Source organism: Plasmodium fragile (genome assembly GCF_000956335.1).
Source record: "Plasmodium fragile strain nilgiri unplaced genomic scaffold supercont1.23, whole genome shotgun sequence".
Taxonomy (NCBI): domain Eukaryota; phylum Apicomplexa; class Aconoidasida; order Haemosporida; family Plasmodiidae; genus Plasmodium; species Plasmodium fragile.
The window spans coordinates 333,071-353,196 of NW_012192603.1; the positions used below are offsets into that span (position 1 = coordinate 333,071).

At 31.4% G+C, this 20,126-nt stretch overlaps 3 protein-coding genes and 5 non-coding genes across 8 annotated transcripts; 4 read left to right on the forward strand and 4 right to left on the reverse strand.

Annotated features, from left to right (window-relative positions):
* The first annotated feature begins 1,496 nt into the window (after window positions 1-1,496).
* Window positions 1,497-1,570, forward strand: AK88_02426. Its single transcript has one exon. It is a non-coding gene; the product is annotated as a tRNA-Arg (tRNA).
* A 974-nt stretch (window positions 1,571-2,544) lies between these two features.
* Window positions 2,545-2,616, reverse strand: AK88_02427. The gene has a single exon. It is a non-coding gene; the product is annotated as a tRNA-Trp (tRNA).
* Window positions 2,617-3,421: 805 nt separating this feature from the next.
* On the forward strand, window positions 3,422-3,495 carry AK88_02428. The gene has a single exon. It is a non-coding gene; the product is annotated as a tRNA-Arg (tRNA).
* A 1,534-nt stretch (window positions 3,496-5,029) lies between these two features.
* AK88_02429 lies at window positions 5,030-5,101 on the reverse strand. Its single transcript has one exon. It is a non-coding gene; the product is annotated as a tRNA-Cys (tRNA).
* A 495-nt stretch (window positions 5,102-5,596) lies between these two features.
* Window positions 5,597-5,667, forward strand: AK88_02430. Its single transcript has one exon. It is a non-coding gene; the product is annotated as a tRNA-Gly (tRNA).
* A 3,788-nt stretch (window positions 5,668-9,455) lies between these two features.
* Window positions 9,456-10,308, forward strand: AK88_02431 (uncharacterized protein; the record flags this gene model as incomplete). Its single annotated transcript, XM_012480057.1, has 2 exons — window positions 9,456-9,833; window positions 10,048-10,308. The coding sequence occupies 2 exons, from the start codon at window positions 9,456-9,458 to the stop codon at window positions 10,306-10,308; spliced, it is 639 nt and encodes a 212-aa protein (XP_012335480.1).
* Window positions 10,309-12,700: 2,392 nt separating this feature from the next.
* Window positions 12,701-13,658, reverse strand: AK88_02432 (uncharacterized protein; the record flags this gene model as incomplete). Its single annotated transcript, XM_012480058.1, has 2 exons — window positions 12,701-13,292; window positions 13,471-13,658. 2 exons carry the CDS (start codon window positions 13,656-13,658, stop codon window positions 12,701-12,703), a joined length of 780 nt encoding a protein of 259 aa, XP_012335481.1.
* Window positions 13,659-18,571: 4,913 nt separating this feature from the next.
* On the reverse strand, window positions 18,572-18,724 carry AK88_02433 (uncharacterized protein; the record flags this gene model as incomplete). The annotated part of the gene is made up of 1 exon (XM_012480059.1): window positions 18,572-18,724. A coding segment is annotated over one exon (153 nt), but the record flags the coding sequence as incomplete, so codon positions are not given.
* Window positions 18,725-20,126: the final 1,402 nt, after the last annotated feature.

Consider the following 20,126-nt stretch of genomic DNA (forward strand, 5'->3'; position numbering starts at 1 on the left):
TTTTTTTTTTTTTTTTTTTTTTTTTTTTTTTTTTTTTTTTTTTTTACATTAAAAAGAGCTTGATTAAAACGATGGGTGTGCTTTTTTGCTTTTTTTTTTTTTAATCTTTTTTATGTGTGAATGGCACATACAATGCACAAATGGATTAGGACCATCATATATTTATCCTTGTGGTCCACGCACAATAAATAATCATCAAGAAAACTACAATGTGTTATAAATTTTCAAAGTTAGCAAATTTCTATCACTTTTTTCGTCACGAATTGATTGGTTCGCATGTAATAATCTGTTAGAATGACATTCCCCTTTGGAATGCCTTCGCTATGACACGTTTGCCACAGCGCAAGGTTGTGTAAAGCGTATTTGTAACAACACATTTCTCTTGTGGCGACTATGTACAGCATTTTAAGTGATTAAAAGGAGGCACCAAGGGAGGGAATTGTGAAATGGGACAAATTGTTATTAATTAAAGCAGTTGCTTCGTTTTATAATCCTAAGCTTTGTTGTTTAAAGGACCGTTGTTATGTGTAGGCCCCCCTTTGGAACATTAATTTTGGTAAAATTGGATAGTTTTATATGTATGCTTCAAGAGCAAAGATGGAAATGAAGTATCACTTGTAATTAGAGGGGATATGTTTGCGTCCAAGTGAGCTGGAACAATGTGTAAGTTCGTATTGGAACGTTATGAATCAATTGACAAAAAAGAGCACATGGCCATATTTATGCCCATGTGAGAAAGCTGCTGCCAAAGCGTCAACACGTTTTTCTAAAACAGACGTATGAGCTGTGAACATTTTTCCTTTTATTTGTAAAACCATAGCGATTGTCATATTTAACATACACTCAAATGTGGTGATGATAAGTACCGTCATTAAGGAAAAAGAATTATAGAATGGGGAAAACGCCTTTCTCTTTTAAATTAATTGTTTTTTCCATGGTGTGGAAAAGGGCGGTATTTTAAAATGGGCAGCAAGTTTTTATATAGTACATAGGCATATTGTGAGCAGCATACAAGTCTATGTATTAACATATGATTGTTACCTACCTACCAATTTGTTTTCATTATAATACTTATAATTTTATCAAAGTAGGATCTATACCCAAGTCGCTATTACATTTTAATTTTATTAATAAGTGAGAAGTCAGCATGGGATCATCATACGGCATTCACCTCGCGCGAATATTGTTTTCTGTCATGTTTGCGTTAAGCCATATTTGCAGAAGCAAATTGCAATGTGGTACAAAATAAACATGCAGAACTGCATAACACGCAGCGGCCATATATATTCTTATGCAACAGAATCATATGAGGAGGAAAAAAAAAAATTGCCCACTTTCGTTGGAAGTTTCGCTTTTTTGGGGTATTAAGAAAGGAATCCTTTTTCGCAGTCCTTTTTTTTTTTCGGCATATAGTCATTCGAGTTAATAAGCACTCATAGTAGAATACGACCAGAAAAATGTTAATTAGTGCTACAATTGTGCCATTATGAAAATAAGGGCCGGTAGTTCAGTTGGATAGAATGCCCGACTACGGATCGGGAGGTCGTGGGTTCGACTCCTGCCCGGCCTAATTTTTTTTCTTGAAAATAAAATACTTAAAAAAACAACTATAATAAAATTAGCGTAAAAGGAAACTGTTATGCTATTTTTGTCCTAATATTATTGATGAAATCTGTTTTATAAGAAAAATTACAATCACAATTGCTTTATTATAAATAATATGCGTTTAACATATGAATAACAGTAAAAAATGGTTATGAAAATTGCCATATACTTTTTCGCATCGTTCCTTTTTTTTGTTTTTTTTTTCTAATTATCCAAAAAAATTAAAATTACTAACAAATGTACATTATGGCAAGAGGAAAAAGTCGCGTATGGGAAGAATAAAAAAAAAGGAATTTAAGTATGTGTAAAGGACGCCTTGCGTGTAGATTGACAAACACACAAAAAATTTAACTTCAATTTGACATAAAATCACCTGAAATGATTGAATTTTCGCAAAATAGTTAGTTCCTTAATGAGAGGTGTTATATGAGCACTATTGTAAAATTTCTACAATAATGATTTGAATCAAAATTATACAAAATGTTATGGGAAAATGGCTTGCGCTTTTAAACAATGCCACGCGTATAAATAAAATGCTGCATTTAGAACAGCGTACTCCACAATTGAAGCAAAGTGATTTTCGTACATTTTCTATATGTATGTGAAACAAATAGATAATTAACAACATATATATATTTTTTATTTTATACAAATTGAGGAATTATACTTTTCTGGCAATCGTACTGCGCACGGAATTAGTGTGCACGTTACATATGGGCAAGTAAGTACGCCCCGGTTGCTTTGGGGAAATAATTTTTTAAGCACATATTTAGATATTATCTGGCGCTGCTGCAAAAATGAATGTTCAGCTATTGTGGAAGAGGGTCATCTATGCATCAGAACATTTGTTTCTTAAAACAACATTTTACAAAATTTTGTTTTTAAAAAGAGAAAAAAAAAAACAAAAGGAAGAAAAAAACAACAACCTCTGGAAAAACGTGAGCCCAGAGGGATTCGAACCCCCAGCCTTCTGATCTGGAGTCAGACGCGCTACCGTTGCGCCATAGGCCCAATGTTCATATTTATAAAGCACTTAAATCCTATTGTGTCGAAATTTGCACGAAACATACAAAAATAAATTTAGTCCAATGGAAACTCTGTATAACATATAAGCATGAGCGCGATTTAGCCCGTAAAAACATACATATAAACACATGTAATTGTTAAACATATATTTATATGTACAAAAATATGTTGCGATGTTTCATTTTATGTGCACATATTTTTTTAATTCAATTTGCAAGTACTCTTTTTTTCTATATTACATTTTTGTTGTCACAAATTTTTACCATAAAATTCAATTTGATTCAAATTTCTGCATTATAATAAAAGTCAACTTCAAAGGGCACAAATATGACCGTTTTCATGGTTAAAGGTGTTCATACTGAACAAGAGCATTATGGGATGAAGAATTTTTGAATTTAAAAATTATATATAAAAACAGCATATTTTTTGGCACAGTTGAGTAAAGCGAAATATTGCTAAATACATGTATAGCATTTTTGCGGGTATGAAATGTCCGAAAAAAATAAAGAACAGAAAATGGTACCGTATCGACGTTGGTTTCTATTCCCATTTGCGTGTCTCCATTATGCGTACATGTTTTATAAACAGTATAAAAAAATATATACAAGGCTCCTTTTTTATATTAAACGTATTTGAGGCTTATTTGCGGTTCATATTCATGCGCACTTGCTGGGTTCTTATAGCTTCTATTATTTATATATGTTTTAAACGCAAAGCACGTAGATTTCATTTTTATGAATTTAAACGAATTAATCCAAAGTAGAGGATGCGGGGAATAAAATAGTAATTAGCACCAGTGGCGTAATTGGATAGCGCAATGCCTTCCTAAGGCAAAGGTTATGGGTTCGAGTCCCATCTGGTGTAAGGTAAATTTTTTGTTTTTTTTTTTTTTTTTCATTTAGCAGGAAAAACATATTAGAAAATTCATATGTAAAATTTTAATATAGAAAAAGAATATCTTTGTGGGGATAATTAAGTATGTAACGAATACTTAGTGAACGCAGCATTTTAAAAAGTTCTCTTGGAAAAGGAAAAGTGAAGGATTTCTAATTTTTCTTCTTTTTTTTTAATTTTAAGGGGGTGATATGGAAATAAGTTAATTTGCACACTATTATTTTTTTTATATCCATTTTTATGAGCAAAAAAGAATCCTCCTTTATGATCGATCATATTCTGTTTTCATCGAATGCTTAATTATACATGTTTTAAAAAAAATTACAAGCAGTTCGTTAAATTTTAACTGAACTAAACAAATGCGCAAATGAATAGGAAAATTGCATGTAAAGTGTAAAAAAGAACTATATTTGCTGAGCAAAAGAATGTAATTTTTCTGGAGGGAACAATTATGTTCACACTATATACGAATTGGAAAAAAGCATTACGTATATGTCATTACGTACTTGGCTTCCCTTAAGGCTAATTTATATTTATATATGTTTCAAAAGAACGCTGAATATATATTACCTTCCCCTGTACATTCGCGTTATTTTGTTCGTTACATAATACATATGCATAAAATTATATATGTGTGAAAGTTCTTCGAGAAAAGTGTTGAGTTTTAAAAGGAAGTAAAGAACTAAAATTGGAAGAATTCGTAAGAACAGTCCTGTTAGCTGTAAAACGTTTAAGTTGTGTTTGCTATTATTCACACATTGAGTTATAACATATATACTGATGTGAATATCGCGCTGTCTTTATTGCGCGTCTATTACGATGGAAAAGGCGCATAGCAAAGTGAGTTATTTGTTTTGTTTTTAAAGAAACGGCTACACATTTGTCTTGGGCCACATCGCATGGAACTGTATTTACCGTTATCATCTGCATGCATGTTGCATTTCACAACGGAAACGATTTCATGCGATTATTTTAACCCAAAACAGTGTTTTAAAACATGCTCGCAGTGCATGAGTAAATTTGAGGCTGATGTACGGTCTGTGAGCCCAAATGAGCACGTAAATGTATGCATGTATAGGGTTGTGCAATTTTATGTCCCATTTATATACCTCGCAAATGTGTACACAATGTATGTAAAAAAGCGTAGCTGACATAAAATCATCTTGAAATGTTCAGCTGAGGCCCATGTTTATAGCAACATAGATATGCTTAATGAAAGTTTTACCGATCCGCCGTGGTCTGCTGGTTCAATAGATCCTTGCAACATTATGCATGCATGAGAATGAACAGCATCGTGATAAGGCAAAACGTAAAAGTTGAATTTTAGTGAAACGATTAAAGCGAATAAATGTGGATTTTATGTTGGAAACTGTTATAAGGCTACAGTGAAAAAAAAGAAAACAAAATAAAGCTATTTTTAATTTCATCATTTTTGTGAGTTTACGCAAAACTGTGTTTTACAAAACAGGCAAGTTAAAAAAAAAAATAAAATAAAAAAAAAAGAAGGGCGTGCACGGATTTGAACCATGGACCCGCTGATCTGCAGTCAGCTGCTCTACCGCTGAGCTACGCGCCCATTAAGTTATTAATTACAGTTATTATTCATTAGATGATGTAAAAATAGAGCTTACAATAGCATTTCGTGCGAAATTGTAAACAACTGTGATATTTTTATTTTCGCATTGATGTTGAAACATCTGCGAGAAAAACTATGATTAAAAATGCCTGATTGGAAATATATCTTTCCTTTCAGTTAAGGCGACTTGCTGCATGTACACAGTCTTTTCGGTAGTAATTTAAAGCGAGAAAATTCTAATATGAATAAAAATTCTGCATAAAAATTTTAATCATGTTTTTATCCCTTCCCTAATGCTTTTTCGCATTCATATGATGATATTTTTTTTTTGTAGATATAGCTATGGAAAAAGAGCAAAGAACATACATATATGTGTTCTTGTACCTGTTCACATGCATATCCATATTGATCATAGTGCTGATGCTGTTTAATGAAGTTTATAAGTGTATTCAGGATCTTATGTTGTAGTCGTAGAGCAAGCGTAGTGTTTTGTAAGCATCTGTGGTCTAGTGGTAGAATACTTCGTTGCCATCGAAGTGACCCGGGTTCGATTCCCGGCAGATGCATAAATATATTTATATAATTATTATATTACATTAAAAATAATTTATAAATTTTTTTTTAGGAATTTTTCTGTTTGGCAAAAAAATGATTTGCATATTTTTTAATTTTGTTTTCCGCGTGATTATATTTATTTTTTCTCCTTTTTTTTTATGACTATGCGTAAGCGCATAATTACTTCGTCGTAGTTGCATTTATTCAACGATATATACAGAAGAATGTAGAAACGGGTTTTCTGTAAAAAGACACTTTCCATTTAAAAGGGAGCATATAAAGGCTCATATCCGTTGCGCGTGGAGGATGAAAAAAAACATGCACAAAACTATTCATTCTGTACATTTCAAATATATTTCTTTCGTAATCTGTGAAGTGTAGCTATGGAGAAGTTTTTTCCTTTTTATGTTCATTTCTTGAAATGGGATATTTTGACAGGGGGGATGGTATTGTATATGAATAAAATTTTAATCAGGTCATTTGACCATTTTGCACAACTTTTTGCTTCGTAAAAGTCTCACTATGAATACGAATTGAAGAGCCATGTTTTTGGCACATATTGGGTTGCAATTTTGTGTAAATCCATTTGGTCAATTTTGAAAATGCGCAATTATGATGTATATCTTTGTACGCAAAACTTATTTTCGTTTCTTTTTCGTAAAAATAACATGACAAAATGGGATTTACAAGGTTAACATGGTTTCATGAGTAGGAATAAATAGCTCCCAATTAAGAATATTTATCTTTTCGTTTGACAGCGAACACATTTTAAGGGGAGTATCATTTTAACACAGCTATTATAAGCTCATGGGGATGTCTTTAAAGGATGATATGGCCATGTGGTTATCCAAATAGGTTGAGTTGTGTGCATGCTATCATCTTCCTTCTGCTTTGTGTTAGTGTATACCATTATGGTAGAGGGGTGTATCACATTTCTGAAGCATGGGTATTCACCCGTTGTCGCATAGTGTGTAGATATAATTGTATACACGAGTGCCACTGCAATTGCTGCTATATTGTACCCAATTTAAAAGGACGAACACTTGCAAACATATATTAGTGAGCACATAATAATCAGGATTCGACATTACTTTTGTGCTTTTTCACGTGGTTCTAATTTGTTGTACTCGCGTGATAGCTGTACTACTTGTTTGAATTTAAAGTTGTGATACTGCAAAAGCATCCATTCAGGTTAACAGAATGAGCAGGATGGGTACCACACTTATGAGGTATGTACTGCTGGAGAATGTTACAAATATACTTGTGATAGACATATACATTTTAATCCCCGTATAAACATGTACAAAATATTATTTATGACAGTTGTGTACATGGTAAAAAAAATAACAACAGTGGCGAGAATGCTCAATGCGCATAAGCTACATTTAACCTTACAAACAAATATAATTAAACAGCTACATAACAAAAATATTGCTCCGAGCTGGGCAAATGGAAATGTGTTTAATGGCTGTGTTTCGTTTATTATTACACCCTTTCGAGCAAATTGTACCGTGAAATACCTGACATAAATAAGTATATTGCTGTACAGAGCGGTTCTAATGACAGGAATTTAAAGGGACTACATAGGAGGGATAAAGGCTGAATTATCCTGCCTGAGTATGGTATGAAAAGGCAAAGCAAAGGCTCATCAAAAATATCATAACATCACGTTTATGTGAAATGTCCCGATTTTAAAAATTGAAGAAAGTTTAAATTTTAAAAAAAGTTGGGTGAAATACAATTGTGCTTAGCATTTAGGTGTGTGGGGGTATTAGTAAAATAAGAGGACATGTGACATATTGTTTGAAAGACGCTAAGGTTCCTTTGTGCAAAATTTAATTTAAAAAGTAGGAATTTTCCGCATACACCATAATATACGCGACGTATTTACAGGAATTTAATACGCTTTACGAATGGGGGCGGGAGGTAACTTTATCTTGGAAAAGTTTAAAACAAAATGAGGTTCATAAAAATGAAAAAAAAAAACTCATATGTGTCTTATTGGTGTATGAAACCATTATTAATGTTGGAAGACGTAGAAAGTTACGGATCCGGGGGTTCAATGATCGATTAGTTGATCTAATATAAACCGGGTTAATGGAATAATTTATCATTTTTTTTTTTTTTTTTTTACTTTTTTAATTCCTCATAAGAGGGAACAGAAGCATCAAAGAATATGATGGCAAATGAGGACAGGTGTAAATAATATAGTATAATATTGGACAAACCCCTTTTAGAACATTATTTTATTGTTCATTGCACAATTCCTTCATATTGGTGTAAAGTGAATGATATTATCCCTGATGAATGAATAATGAAAAAGGGTAATGAAATAAAAGAGTAAAAATAAAATATTTTAGAAAAAATTGCTTCTTCTCTGCAGAAGCGTATTTTGTATGGGTTTCGCTGCAAAGGAAACTAGAAAAACGAAGAACAAGTTTATCTAACAAATTAAATGGGGGTTTTCGTCTTATTAATATTTAAAAAAACTGGTGAACTCGACATACCAGAAAAGAAAGACATATGAGTTCATTTTATAGAAGGCGCAAAACTGAAGGGGAAAGCAAATATATATACATAAATAAAATACTACGATATATTATTTATGCATTTTTTTGGGGGGCGATGGATTCTTTGAAGAATACTCCTCGTTAATATGACTTAGAAAAATGCATGCTTTTTTTTTTTTTTTTTTTTTGTTTTAGAAATTGCTATTTTGTGATTTTTAAGTGACGTGCTTAAATTCGTCGCCTGCGGAAACTTGTTTAAATTTAATTTAGCGAATTGAGTTTTGTAGAATTATTTTTAAATAACCCGGAGATGGAAAAAAATACGGGAGATGGGCACAAAAAAACTACAAAGCATAAAAATAGCATCATTGCATGACGGAGTTTTACACCATTTTTAAGGTCGCAATAATTTATTTTTTATTTATTGCATATGAGAAAATTTTTTCTAATTTGTATAATGTATAGCATTGTTCTTTAAGGCGTTACCCTCTTATTTCTTTCCATCTAAAAAATTTTGATTGCATGTGAAGAGTATTTTGCTTTTTTTGTATGCATATTCCCATTTAATTATTTTCCCCTCGATTTAATTAAAATTTGAGAAAAGATATACAATTCATTAATTTCCCCTTATACAAAAACATAAAATAAAAACAACATATTTTTATTTATTTAAAAAAATGTGTTTTCCCCTGAATTATTTTTATAAAAGCACGATTTAGGTGAATTACAGATAAATTGGCACATATTAGTGAATGTGATTTTATTTAAATTTCTTTTTAAGAATAAGTGTAGGGGAAAAGAATATTTTATAACATACTATTTTTTAATAAAAACCATTTGCATTTATAGATCCGTTACGAGATAAAAGGAAAAATAACGTCCATTTTGTGTTCTAATTTTTTATTTAATTAAAATTATCCCGTAACCCTAACGTTGAAAAGAATAATTATTTTGAGAATTACAAAAATATTAAAATAGTTCAAGAAATTAAAGATTTATTCTTAATAAAAATACATACTCTCTTTTATTGCTATTTATTTTGTTCATATTACTGTTAATTAAACTTCGAACTAAAAATTCATGTATTCGAAAATTAATTAATTGACATTTAAGTTTTTTTAAAAAATAAACTTAACCACATTTATTGTATTATTGAAAATACCAATAATATCACGGGAAAATTTTATATATATACATTATTATCTGTATAGCTAAAAATTATTCTACTATATTTTCTACCACTTTTATAAGCTTAAACTATTATTATTTATTTTACCTATTAATTCAAAATGGAAGGTAGTAAATGTAGTTTAAATGTCACTTTCGACGACAAAATTAAAAATAATGTGGATGATGTTATCCCACAACCCGAAGATGATGCATCATCGCAAAGCACAATCCCATTCATGAAGGACGCAGATAAGTATATGAGAGGATTATTCAGTGGCTTTATCAACACTTCTAATGATGATGATGATTGTAGTACAATTGGTGACAAGGATGAGGATGATGAGGAGGAGGAGGAAACGGAAAAAAAACCATTCTTAGATTCACTGAAAGATACCTGTAAGAGCGTTTTTGACAAAAGAGGTTTAGCTATTTTGGCATTAATATTTCTCATGGGATTCTTGATCTACATGTACAAAAAAGGACACTTGGATAATTTGGTAAGTTTCGTTGGAGCTTTTTGTGTAACTTTATTTTTCTTATGGGTTCTTTTGAAAAAAGAGCTCTTCTTACACTTTCACAGATAAAGAGAGCAGAGGGTCACACTCATTTTAGAATGAGGAGGCCCAATTCTTTTAACGAACCTTTGAAAATCTAATATCCTCTTTTTACATTCTCCATATAAATTACTCCTGAACTATCCTTTTTTTACAGGCGAAATTGCTTCCAATGTCGTACTTAACTGGAGAAGGCGATGATAACGAGCCAGAAATGGTTGATGCGCACCATGAGAAGCACCATGCGCACGCACATACTGAATGCACCTGCAAAGACAAAGGCGCAAAACTAGCTGGCGGTGGCTCCCCATCTGGAGAATGCCCATGCCAACAAGCTAAAAGATTAGCCGAAGCTAAAGCATTAGCGGAAGCTAAAGCATTTTCTGATCCCTCCATGAACAAGTTTTACGATAAATGAATTTTACAAGATCATTTATAGGGTTTGAAGAAAAAGCAGAGAAAGAAAAGAGAGTGGAAGAAAATGGTCCAACAAAAAATAAACAAGCCATCGCTTTCGTAGCATCACAGGGAGATTGGCGGAGAAAAGGACCTTGGCGATTGAAGGTGTAAGACAAATACAAATAATCAGATATACCCACAGTGTCCGTTTTTAAATTCACCCCTTATAAGTGGATTGCATTTAGAGCTGCTATATTTATGTATCATTTATCATATGTACGTGTAAAATGGGACATTTTCTGATGTCACCAAGTTGTGAACCTTCATATCATATTTTCCCCCATTTTGTGTCCTCGATTACTTGCGGTAGAGTATGTGCATGTTTTCTAGATATTACTACTATAATGACCTAACTGAAAAATACCGGAGACCGGTAAAGGCCGGTCGTCCCTTTTCGAAAATTACAAAAAAAAACTGTTTCATTAAAAAATATATTACATACAAAACAGTACACGTTTCATTAGGAGTGCAAGCCACGTTTAATGCTCTGATGCATACAAATGCTCATTGCTACATTATATATATACATGTATAAAAAAAAAAAAAAAAAAAAAATGAATGTGTTTTTCCTATAAATTCAACGAATAATTATGAATTGAAAAAAAAAAATTCGGTGAAATGTTTATTTAGACCTGAAAAATTATGTACGCTGTTTTGTTATTTTATATTTATTCACTTCTTTTTTTTTTTTTTTTTTTTTTTTTTTTTTTTTTGATATGTTGAAATAATTATAAAGTAGAATTATAGAACGACGAACATTTTTAACAGGAATAGATTTCTTAAATAATTTGTTATGAAATTGCAACGAGCATAAAATATACAAAAAGCTTTTAAATTAGAAATGAAGAAAGGGATAAACATGTTTCATTTAAGGATAGGTACATGCACAGTTGTGTGCAAACAAAATTGTGAATAAAAAACTGTCTTTTTTTTTTTTTTTTTTTTTTTTGCAACTTTGTTAAAATGAGGTAAAGCAAAAATTTTCATTATAATATGGAACAGTAAAATATAAAATGTCTGTTCCGGTTTGGATTATTTTCCGCATAAGCTGAAAATTCATCGAATAAAAATTAGGGGGAAATATATAGGTCATGAGAAGTTTGGCATGATAAAGTAAAAGGGGGGTAAAGGCGGCGGTGTATACCTTATGGCAATGTAAAATGCTTACTTTTTTTTTGTTTTATGTCATAATGGGTACAAATCTTCGCTAAATTTTATTCTGCATGGAAAAGCAAAATGATACTTTTAAATTAATATTCGAATTCGTTAATAGTTACATGTACTAGTATTTACATAGATACAGTGACACGCATGTGGAAACACATAACTTGTATGCGTTTTCAAGTTTTTCATGTTCTATATAAAAATACAATGCGCTGGTAAATTCTTTTGTCACAGTTGTAAATATACGCGAAAAAAACATAACTAAGTTATAGCTATATTTTAAGAGTTTTTTTTTGTCCTTCATTTTGCATGCCCCTGACTGGATTAACCATGGGAATAGTGTAAGCTTATAACATATATCATAGATATGTTGATATAACTTTTAAAAATTTTATTTACGTTGTCGCATGTTTCTACCTGTGTTATTATTACACAACATTGCTGTTTTATACGTTTTATTCGCGACACGACCACATAAAATATATCCCACTTTTAGAGGCTACAAGTTGAAGTGGCTGCATAAAAAACGTAACTTCAAATGATACACATATAATTGTACACAATTAATGCGTCCGTTTTATGAGTGTACAAGTCAGCTGGTGGTAAAATTCAAAGGGGTGAAAATTGTTTAAAGCAACTGTCTTTCCTATTTTGAACATGTATCCAGGGGGAGAGTTCATATCGTCTATTGCAAATAACATTATTAAAAAGGAATATAAAATGTAAAAATGGCTACTAAAAAGGGTAAAGGTTAATGCAACGTATGAATATTACCATACGCTCTAAACAAGTAAGGCTTTAGGGTTTTCATAATGAAAAATATAATAAATGGAACGGAAAAAGAATGCCATATGCATTTCACGTTTTTATAAGTAATCTATAAAAAACACAAGTCACAGTACTACGCACAAATAATATTATATATAGAAAGCACTAGTTAAAACTGAGATGTTATTAATTTTATGTTATTTTTCTTCTCGCTGAACCTTCATATTTTACATGTTTCATCTTATACTAATAATCGCCTTAGAATATTTTAAAACTGACACTAAAAAAAAAATAAAATATAATTTTCACAATTATAATTCATTTGATAATTGTTCATATGGATCTGAATACGGCAATTGTGCTCATTGCTTCGTTCCATTTTAGCGTATTTATTCATTTGATGTAACCGTTGTTTGGTTTTACATCCTTGTTACAAGTTTTTTTTCGAATTGGTTCTTCACATTTTTGGCATCTTCAATCATCGTTTGCTCACCCTGGACAGTTTTGTTGTGTTTATTCGAAACCACCTTGAGCCACTGTTCGTTAACACATTCGAGGAAAAATTCTAGGTCCTCTTCACACATCAGGAACCAGGTGTTAATTATGTTTTCTTTTTTTGCTACTGTATTGTTTAAGTCTTGAAGAACATTATTAATGATACGATGTACGTTTTTTATGTAATGGTTTTCCCATACCATTGTCCACATATAATTTCTCCATCTTTCATCCATTTGAATTGTTTCTGAATAGAAATAATCTTTCATATTTTGAATTACTTTTTTCCATATTTCAAACGATTTTACACTTAGTTCATTTAGATCATTTATATTAGTGTAGACTTTCAAATATGGCGAATAACCTCTTCGGAGTTTCTCATCGTTTTCATCCTTAAATGTGAAAAAGCTGTCTGGTTTTGCATTAAACGTTTCTTTGTTGGCTAAGATCCTTCCATTTGGTAGACTTAATTCACCTTGAAATGCGTCACCGTCGCTACCATATTTCTTACCGTTGCTATAAAATAAAACGGGAGGTATGTAAGAGTAATGTGCAATTATTATATGTCTTTAACTATTTATGAATTAAAAGGGTGAGGTAGAAATTCAGGGACTACGCATCTACCTGCAGGTTTACATAAACATATGTACCAAGATAAGTATAATTTAAAAGAAAACAATTGTGCTTCACATACCAGAGGGAGGAATGACAATTGAGGAATAACAAGGACAGGAGCACAATGCTTACAAAAGTAGTAAGTTTAACTAGCCTTACATTCTTGTGATTAAAATTTGCAATTGCACATAACGTTAAAATGGATGGCGATTTTTTTTTTCTTCCTTCATGTGTTTCATTTTTCGAGTTTGTATTAATGTTTATCATTTTATAACCAGTCATATGAGATTTTTTTTTCTATTTTTTCTGAAAAATATATACAAGGTACATAAAAATGTATTCACTTATTAGGTTGGAGTTCGGGTGATGGTAGTGGCGGTTAGACTCCAAATTAATTGAATTCAGGACAATATGCCTTTTCGATTGCGCAAAAATGAATAGAGTTATTCTACCAAGTACAAGTGGACTTATATCCTTTACGTAAGAAAAGTACAACTCCGCATTTATAAATATGGTTTAAAATAAATGATTGCTATATAAATACATAAGATACTTTTTTTTTTTTTTTTTTTTTTATCTTAAAAACTTGCTATTAAAAAAAAGGTAAATATATTATACATTCGTCACATAATTAAAACGCAAAAAAACAAAAAAACAGTTAACATTAAATTTAAAATTATTAAATGCTAAGCGTGGGCAAATAAATAATAAAATACAAAAGAGAGTATTATTTGAAGACCAGAAATACTACTAATAAAAATCTCATAATTAAATTATTTGGTCGAACATGTAAACACAAGTAAGGCATAGTTATATTAATAATGCACCCTTTATTTATTTTGTACACATTAGCGCTTATATGTTTTGTATATACGTGCATATATTATGTACGTTTTAACAGTGATAAATAAATTGAGATATATCTAAGCGTATTTTATAGAATATCAAATCGCCTTTTGCGTATGAGCTACCTTTACAATTTTTTTACTTCTTTTTAGTATATTTTTTCAAAATTGATAATTAAAATACATTAACAAAAATTTTAAACGTTAAAGGATATATGTTGTTGGGTCGCCAAATAGCATTCTTCTGTTTGGAAAATTAGTATTTATAAAATTATCACATTTTTCTGAAAGGATATGGTTAAACATGTATGTGTGGGGGGATGCATTATTAAAGAAATTTATTATCTATCATTTTTTCATTTCAAATTAGAAAAAAAAAAAAAAAAAGAACATATTTTGTGTATATATTATAAAACTGTGTTATGTATGGGGTCAATTGCAGTTATAACACATGGTGATGTGATTTAAAAGGAACCTTACAGATGTTCTCTCCTGTACACTCGTTTTCATATATTCAATGTTGCCATAAGAGAAGTTCGCTCGGAAAAGTTCACAAATTATATTATTAAAGTAAACAAAGAGTGTAATATTCTTTTTGATAACATATAAATTCTTACATGTTAATGAAGATAAATATATTACGAGCAAAGTTTTTTTTTTCGGATAGAGCATTCGTTATTTCTTGTTAGTGTAGGTGCAAGGAACATTTTCTATTTATTTTTTATGTAAGCACATGTGAATAGATACTGCCAAAGGGTGGTCTACAAAAGGGCCTTCACAAGGATGAGCCTTCTGACGTGAATTATGTTGAAACCGTTTGCTTTCGTTCGAGATAAACAGTTTTTCTGTCCTCTTAACCATGAAGTGTGGGATGAATAACTATAGTAAATGAAATATCAATAATCCATTTGTACGCAATGCACGGTTTGCGCTATTCACATATGTAGCAACGGGTTGCCATTGCAAGATCTGTGGTGTTGTTTTCCATGGCTAGGTTTTTGAATTACGTATGAAAGAAAAGCACTCGCAAATATATATTCTGTGCTATATTAATAGTTTATATAACCTTTCTCCTGATTATCAATTTTGGAGGCATTCCATTAGGAAATTCCTTGGTACAGCTAATAGGTCTTATCTATATTTTCTGCACGATGCAACACATAATGTTATATACATTACTATATGTTTCTTACAAAGCCAAAGGTGTATATACCGTTTTCGTTTGTGGTATGTGCAAGTATACATATAAAAATGCATGTGCGTGTAGACGCGGAAAAGACAGATTACCCTATCGTAGTAACCTGGTGAATGCTATGCTCCTCTTTTGCGCTTTTGAAAGGCTTTATTTATAGTTGATTAATATGTTTTTACTTAAAAAAAGGCTATGAACAATTGAATATTGCGCTTTCACCTTTCCTTGTGTTGTTTCAATAAGAGTGCTATTTTTTTATTATACTTTTGGCTTACAACATATGGTACCATAACCTTGAAAACGAAATGGCTGAAATGTCGTAATGTTGTTACTACTGAAGTATGCAGTTGTACTATTTGAGACTCATCCTAGAGTTTATATAATGTGAGCATGTACATATTACACATGAGCGTAGGGAACAAATGATACACCTTTAAATCAGCACCCCTTGTTTGTAATTACCTTTAAAAAATGCTTGTCTTAGCTTATGATTTAAACATTTAAAATAAGAAATGACTGCATCTTGATAGTAGGTGTAATCGCAGCGCTTATTGCAGGAAGGAATGGAAAAACTGGCACACAAACTGTGAAACTGGTAGCGAACAGTTCCGCAGAACATGGAAAACAAATGTGCCGTATGTTTTTTTTTTTTTTTTTGTTCACATATATATTTGTTTATTAATTTGTAATTTTTTATTTTCTAATAAGCCATGGTGCATATCGCAGCAACAATTAGGAATAATTTAAGAAATTTATAATTAACATTTTCGTAACAGTGCATAATTGCACTACAAAGATGGAATTCCATCATTAGCGGGATGAACGCATGTACAAACCGTTTATGTGTTGATCATGCATTTTTATCAGTATGCATTTAGCAAATAATGAAGCAGCAAAGAGAGTTCAATTATACTGTACTTTTAAAAAGCAGGTATTATGAGCAGGGAATGCGGGCAATTTATATTAAAGCTGAAAAATTGGGACTATAACAAAAACATACCATGTTATGTGGAAGACCTAAATAAGGTGAAGAAGACACTCGTGAAAAATGTGCAAAAGTCAGTGTAGTACAATTTAAATATAGGAGTGAGACACATAGAGGGACAGTTATATCTAATATCGGAGCTTCCCCCAACAGATAAAGAATAAAGATTCGTAAGGCATTCAAAAATGTATAAGGTACAAGGAAAGTTAAGACATACGGAGTTGGAAATAGAAAAAGGAAAATATAAAATAAATCAACATGAAAATAGAAATATATAAAGCAATATTAATACGTGAAATACATAATGGTATATGCGCAACAAAAAATTATCTGTCGACATGGTAAATGAATTAAGCCAAAAGAGAATATAAAAAAAAAATCATATGAAAAATAAATGAACATCAAGGAAAGTAGAAATTGTTTAAAAGTAGTACAGGTGTTACAGAAGGTGAAATATGATTCAGTATTTTAGATAATGTGTGCTACTCATCAGTGCTGTTGTTATCGTATTATCCCCCTTCCGTCGCACTTCTGTAGAATTTTCTTATAACTCCCTGGCATCATTCTACAATTTTATCAATTTATAAATATATAATAATCAGTAAAAAAAATAAAATACATCATATATTTTAGTAATGAATTGCATAATGTCATGTCCTACAGTAGTTTTCCCCACATTCCCCAATATGGATGTATTATCTCAAGTGCACATATATAACTCATGCGCAGGCAGATAAACATGACCAAATTTTTTATTTTCTTTCGGTTGATCGCGAAGAAAAATTCACCCTCCTGTCGCAAGCTAAAATGTGGGTCACCACAGAGCGGCAACATCTGTTTGAACAATCTCAACAGTAGTATGTATATATTTTTCTGGTTCTATGACATTTCTAGCTATTGAAAAAAAAAAATTAAAAATTAACAAATTCTTCTGTATTAGTAGATTGCGCATGTATTGGTACTTTTAATGAGTACCTTGTGCGGCACCGCTCCTTCTCATTTGGTAGTATGAAATAAAGCATACCTATAATTATTTTTTAGTGAGTACACGAACAAATTTTGAAATAATGGTGCTGCTTCAAAAGTTCATTAACCGTGTGATGTACTGAATATTTAAAAAATGTTCTTTGTCGAGTTTTATGCCTACACAGGGAGCTGCAGCAAATTAGTATTGTGGTAACACAGCTATTCTTGCGTATAGACAAAATAAGAAGTGTACAAAAAGCGACGCCTAAGTTAAGAGATATGCACGAACAACATTTCAAAACGTAGAGGGGTTCTATTCATATTTCGCATAATGAACAGCAAGTTTGTTCTTTAACACTTCTGATATGTTTGAGTTAAGATGGTTTGGAAAACTTCATATTTGTGCTTGAATCTTGTGCATTGCGTATAAATTGTTGTTTTTGATAAATATTTTATTAAAATATGATAAAAATGAATAATTTATATATGCACATGTATTAAATCTTGAAAATTTGTGGCTTTCATAAGACAAATAATTGTACAGATTCACATAGGAACATATGCAACGTTTGGTGTAACTTTATATTTATGTGTTAATGCATGGATATTTCTTAGGAGAAACAATATTTAAGAATATATTAAGAAGTTACTAGAGAATATTTATATATTAAAGAAAAAATGAGTATTCATTCATTGAAAAGTGTAAGTAATTGTATAGGATACACACAATAGGTCATTTGGATTGCGTCGTTTTAAATATTCAATAAATGAGCAAGTAACTATAAGTTATATTCATAAATTTAGTCATTTTGGTGTCTGTCCTTTTTTCATAATATTATGATATTCTGTTTTACTAATTTCAGTTATTTATAATGCCCATTATATTGATTCATCACACTGTCAATTTTGATAGATACAATGTACCCTTTTTTGTACTATCTGTTTTCCGTTGTACAGGATTAAAATTACCACATATTGCGCTTAGGTGGCCGCCTATGAAAGCATGATTGCAAGTACAACAATAAGTATTGGTATAGCGAGTAAAGCAAGTGATACTAATCCTCTACCATACATTGGTAAACCCCAAAACATCGACATCATTGGGGCTATACATCGTGTCCTGAATCCCATATACCAGCTTAATGGTGAACAAGGCAAAGGACCAAGGCCAAGGGCACCGTGAATAGCAGTATCAAGTACTGTCCCTACTGTCGGTACAACCGGTACTGTCGGTACAACCGGCACTGTCGGCACGGGCGGTACTGTCGGTACAACCGGTACTGCCGGGTGCACTGGTGAAACAATGGGTGTATGATGATGATGTGAATGGTAAGTCACGTGACTCCTGCAGGGAGGAATATAGAGGGGGAAAATGGTAGGTTATGCATGCAGTTGTTATTCGGCGGTACATATAAAGTTGTACATCAAGCATAAGGGAATATGATACTGTGTGATGGTGTATTCTATTTAACCTGTGACATCGATCAAATGGCCAATGGTGTCCTGAATTACGTATATATGTATTAATGGAATGGGGATTTCTGGGTCCACAACTTTCCACAATGGTCTCGGTACAGTGGCCATGAAGGCCAGGTCCATGTAGTAAAGCTAATTGTCTGCCTTTTATTAAGTTGTTCCTGGATTTCTCATTTTGTTGACAATTCCTAGGGTTATAATGTATGCCCTAAAAACAGAGAAGAAAAAAGAAACAAGAAGGGCATTTATGCGTTTTTGTAAAAAAAAAAATAGGCTATTCATGTATGCCTCTTAGTAATGCACACAAATGCTGGTTACATAAAAGGAAATTAGAAAAGAATGTAGAATACAAAAATAACGGGCTTTTGTTTTTTTTTCATTTTGCATTATTTCTCACATGAATATATACTATTATCCTACATGATTAACATTTTGTAACACACAGATGAAAGAAATAAATAGCAGAAGTTCGAAGCAAAGGAAGAGTATTTTAGTCCTAGTACTAGCCGTATATGTCTTCATGTTATTAATTTTTTTTTTTTTTTTTTTTTTTGTAATTAACTCTGTTGCTTTTAAAAGCTTCAATTGCTTTTTAAGCAATACGAATTGTTTTCAGCTTTTTACACATCAAATTGAAAGTGACCTAAAATGACAATAAACTAGCGCTAGTTTTTTTGTACTCGATACAAAAAAAAAAAATGATATGAAATGGTTACTCGTAATCGACAAAAAGTAACAATATATTTTTTCTTAGTAGTAGTCACACTGGCATTACATGCATTACACAAAATCAATAGCCAGTTTATATGCTTAGGATTGTAATTTGTGATAACATTACATAAACTCAAGTAAAAATAAATAGAAGAATAAAAAGGTGATTTTACTATTTTTATAATATTTTCGGGAAACAAATATATTAAGAAGAATTTTCGTTATTGTTTATTACTAGGGAAAAAGCTTAACGAATGTTGCAAACTGTATGAAGCAAAAGAAAACGGTGAGAAAAGTATGAGTATCACAAAGCAACAATTACACCGCGGGGAGAGGCACGCACCATGAATTGTATAATAATATCACCTAATTATGAGAGTACATATACAGAGCGGTACTCTACGGACTTATGCCTAGTAATTATTGCAAGAGTGCTACTTTGGTCAGAATAAGTTATACAACCGTTATGCGCTTGGTTTATTTAATGTATATATATTAAGTAATGTATAGAGCCCGCTGCGTTCATATACACCAAAATGTCCATGCCGAATTGTTAATGA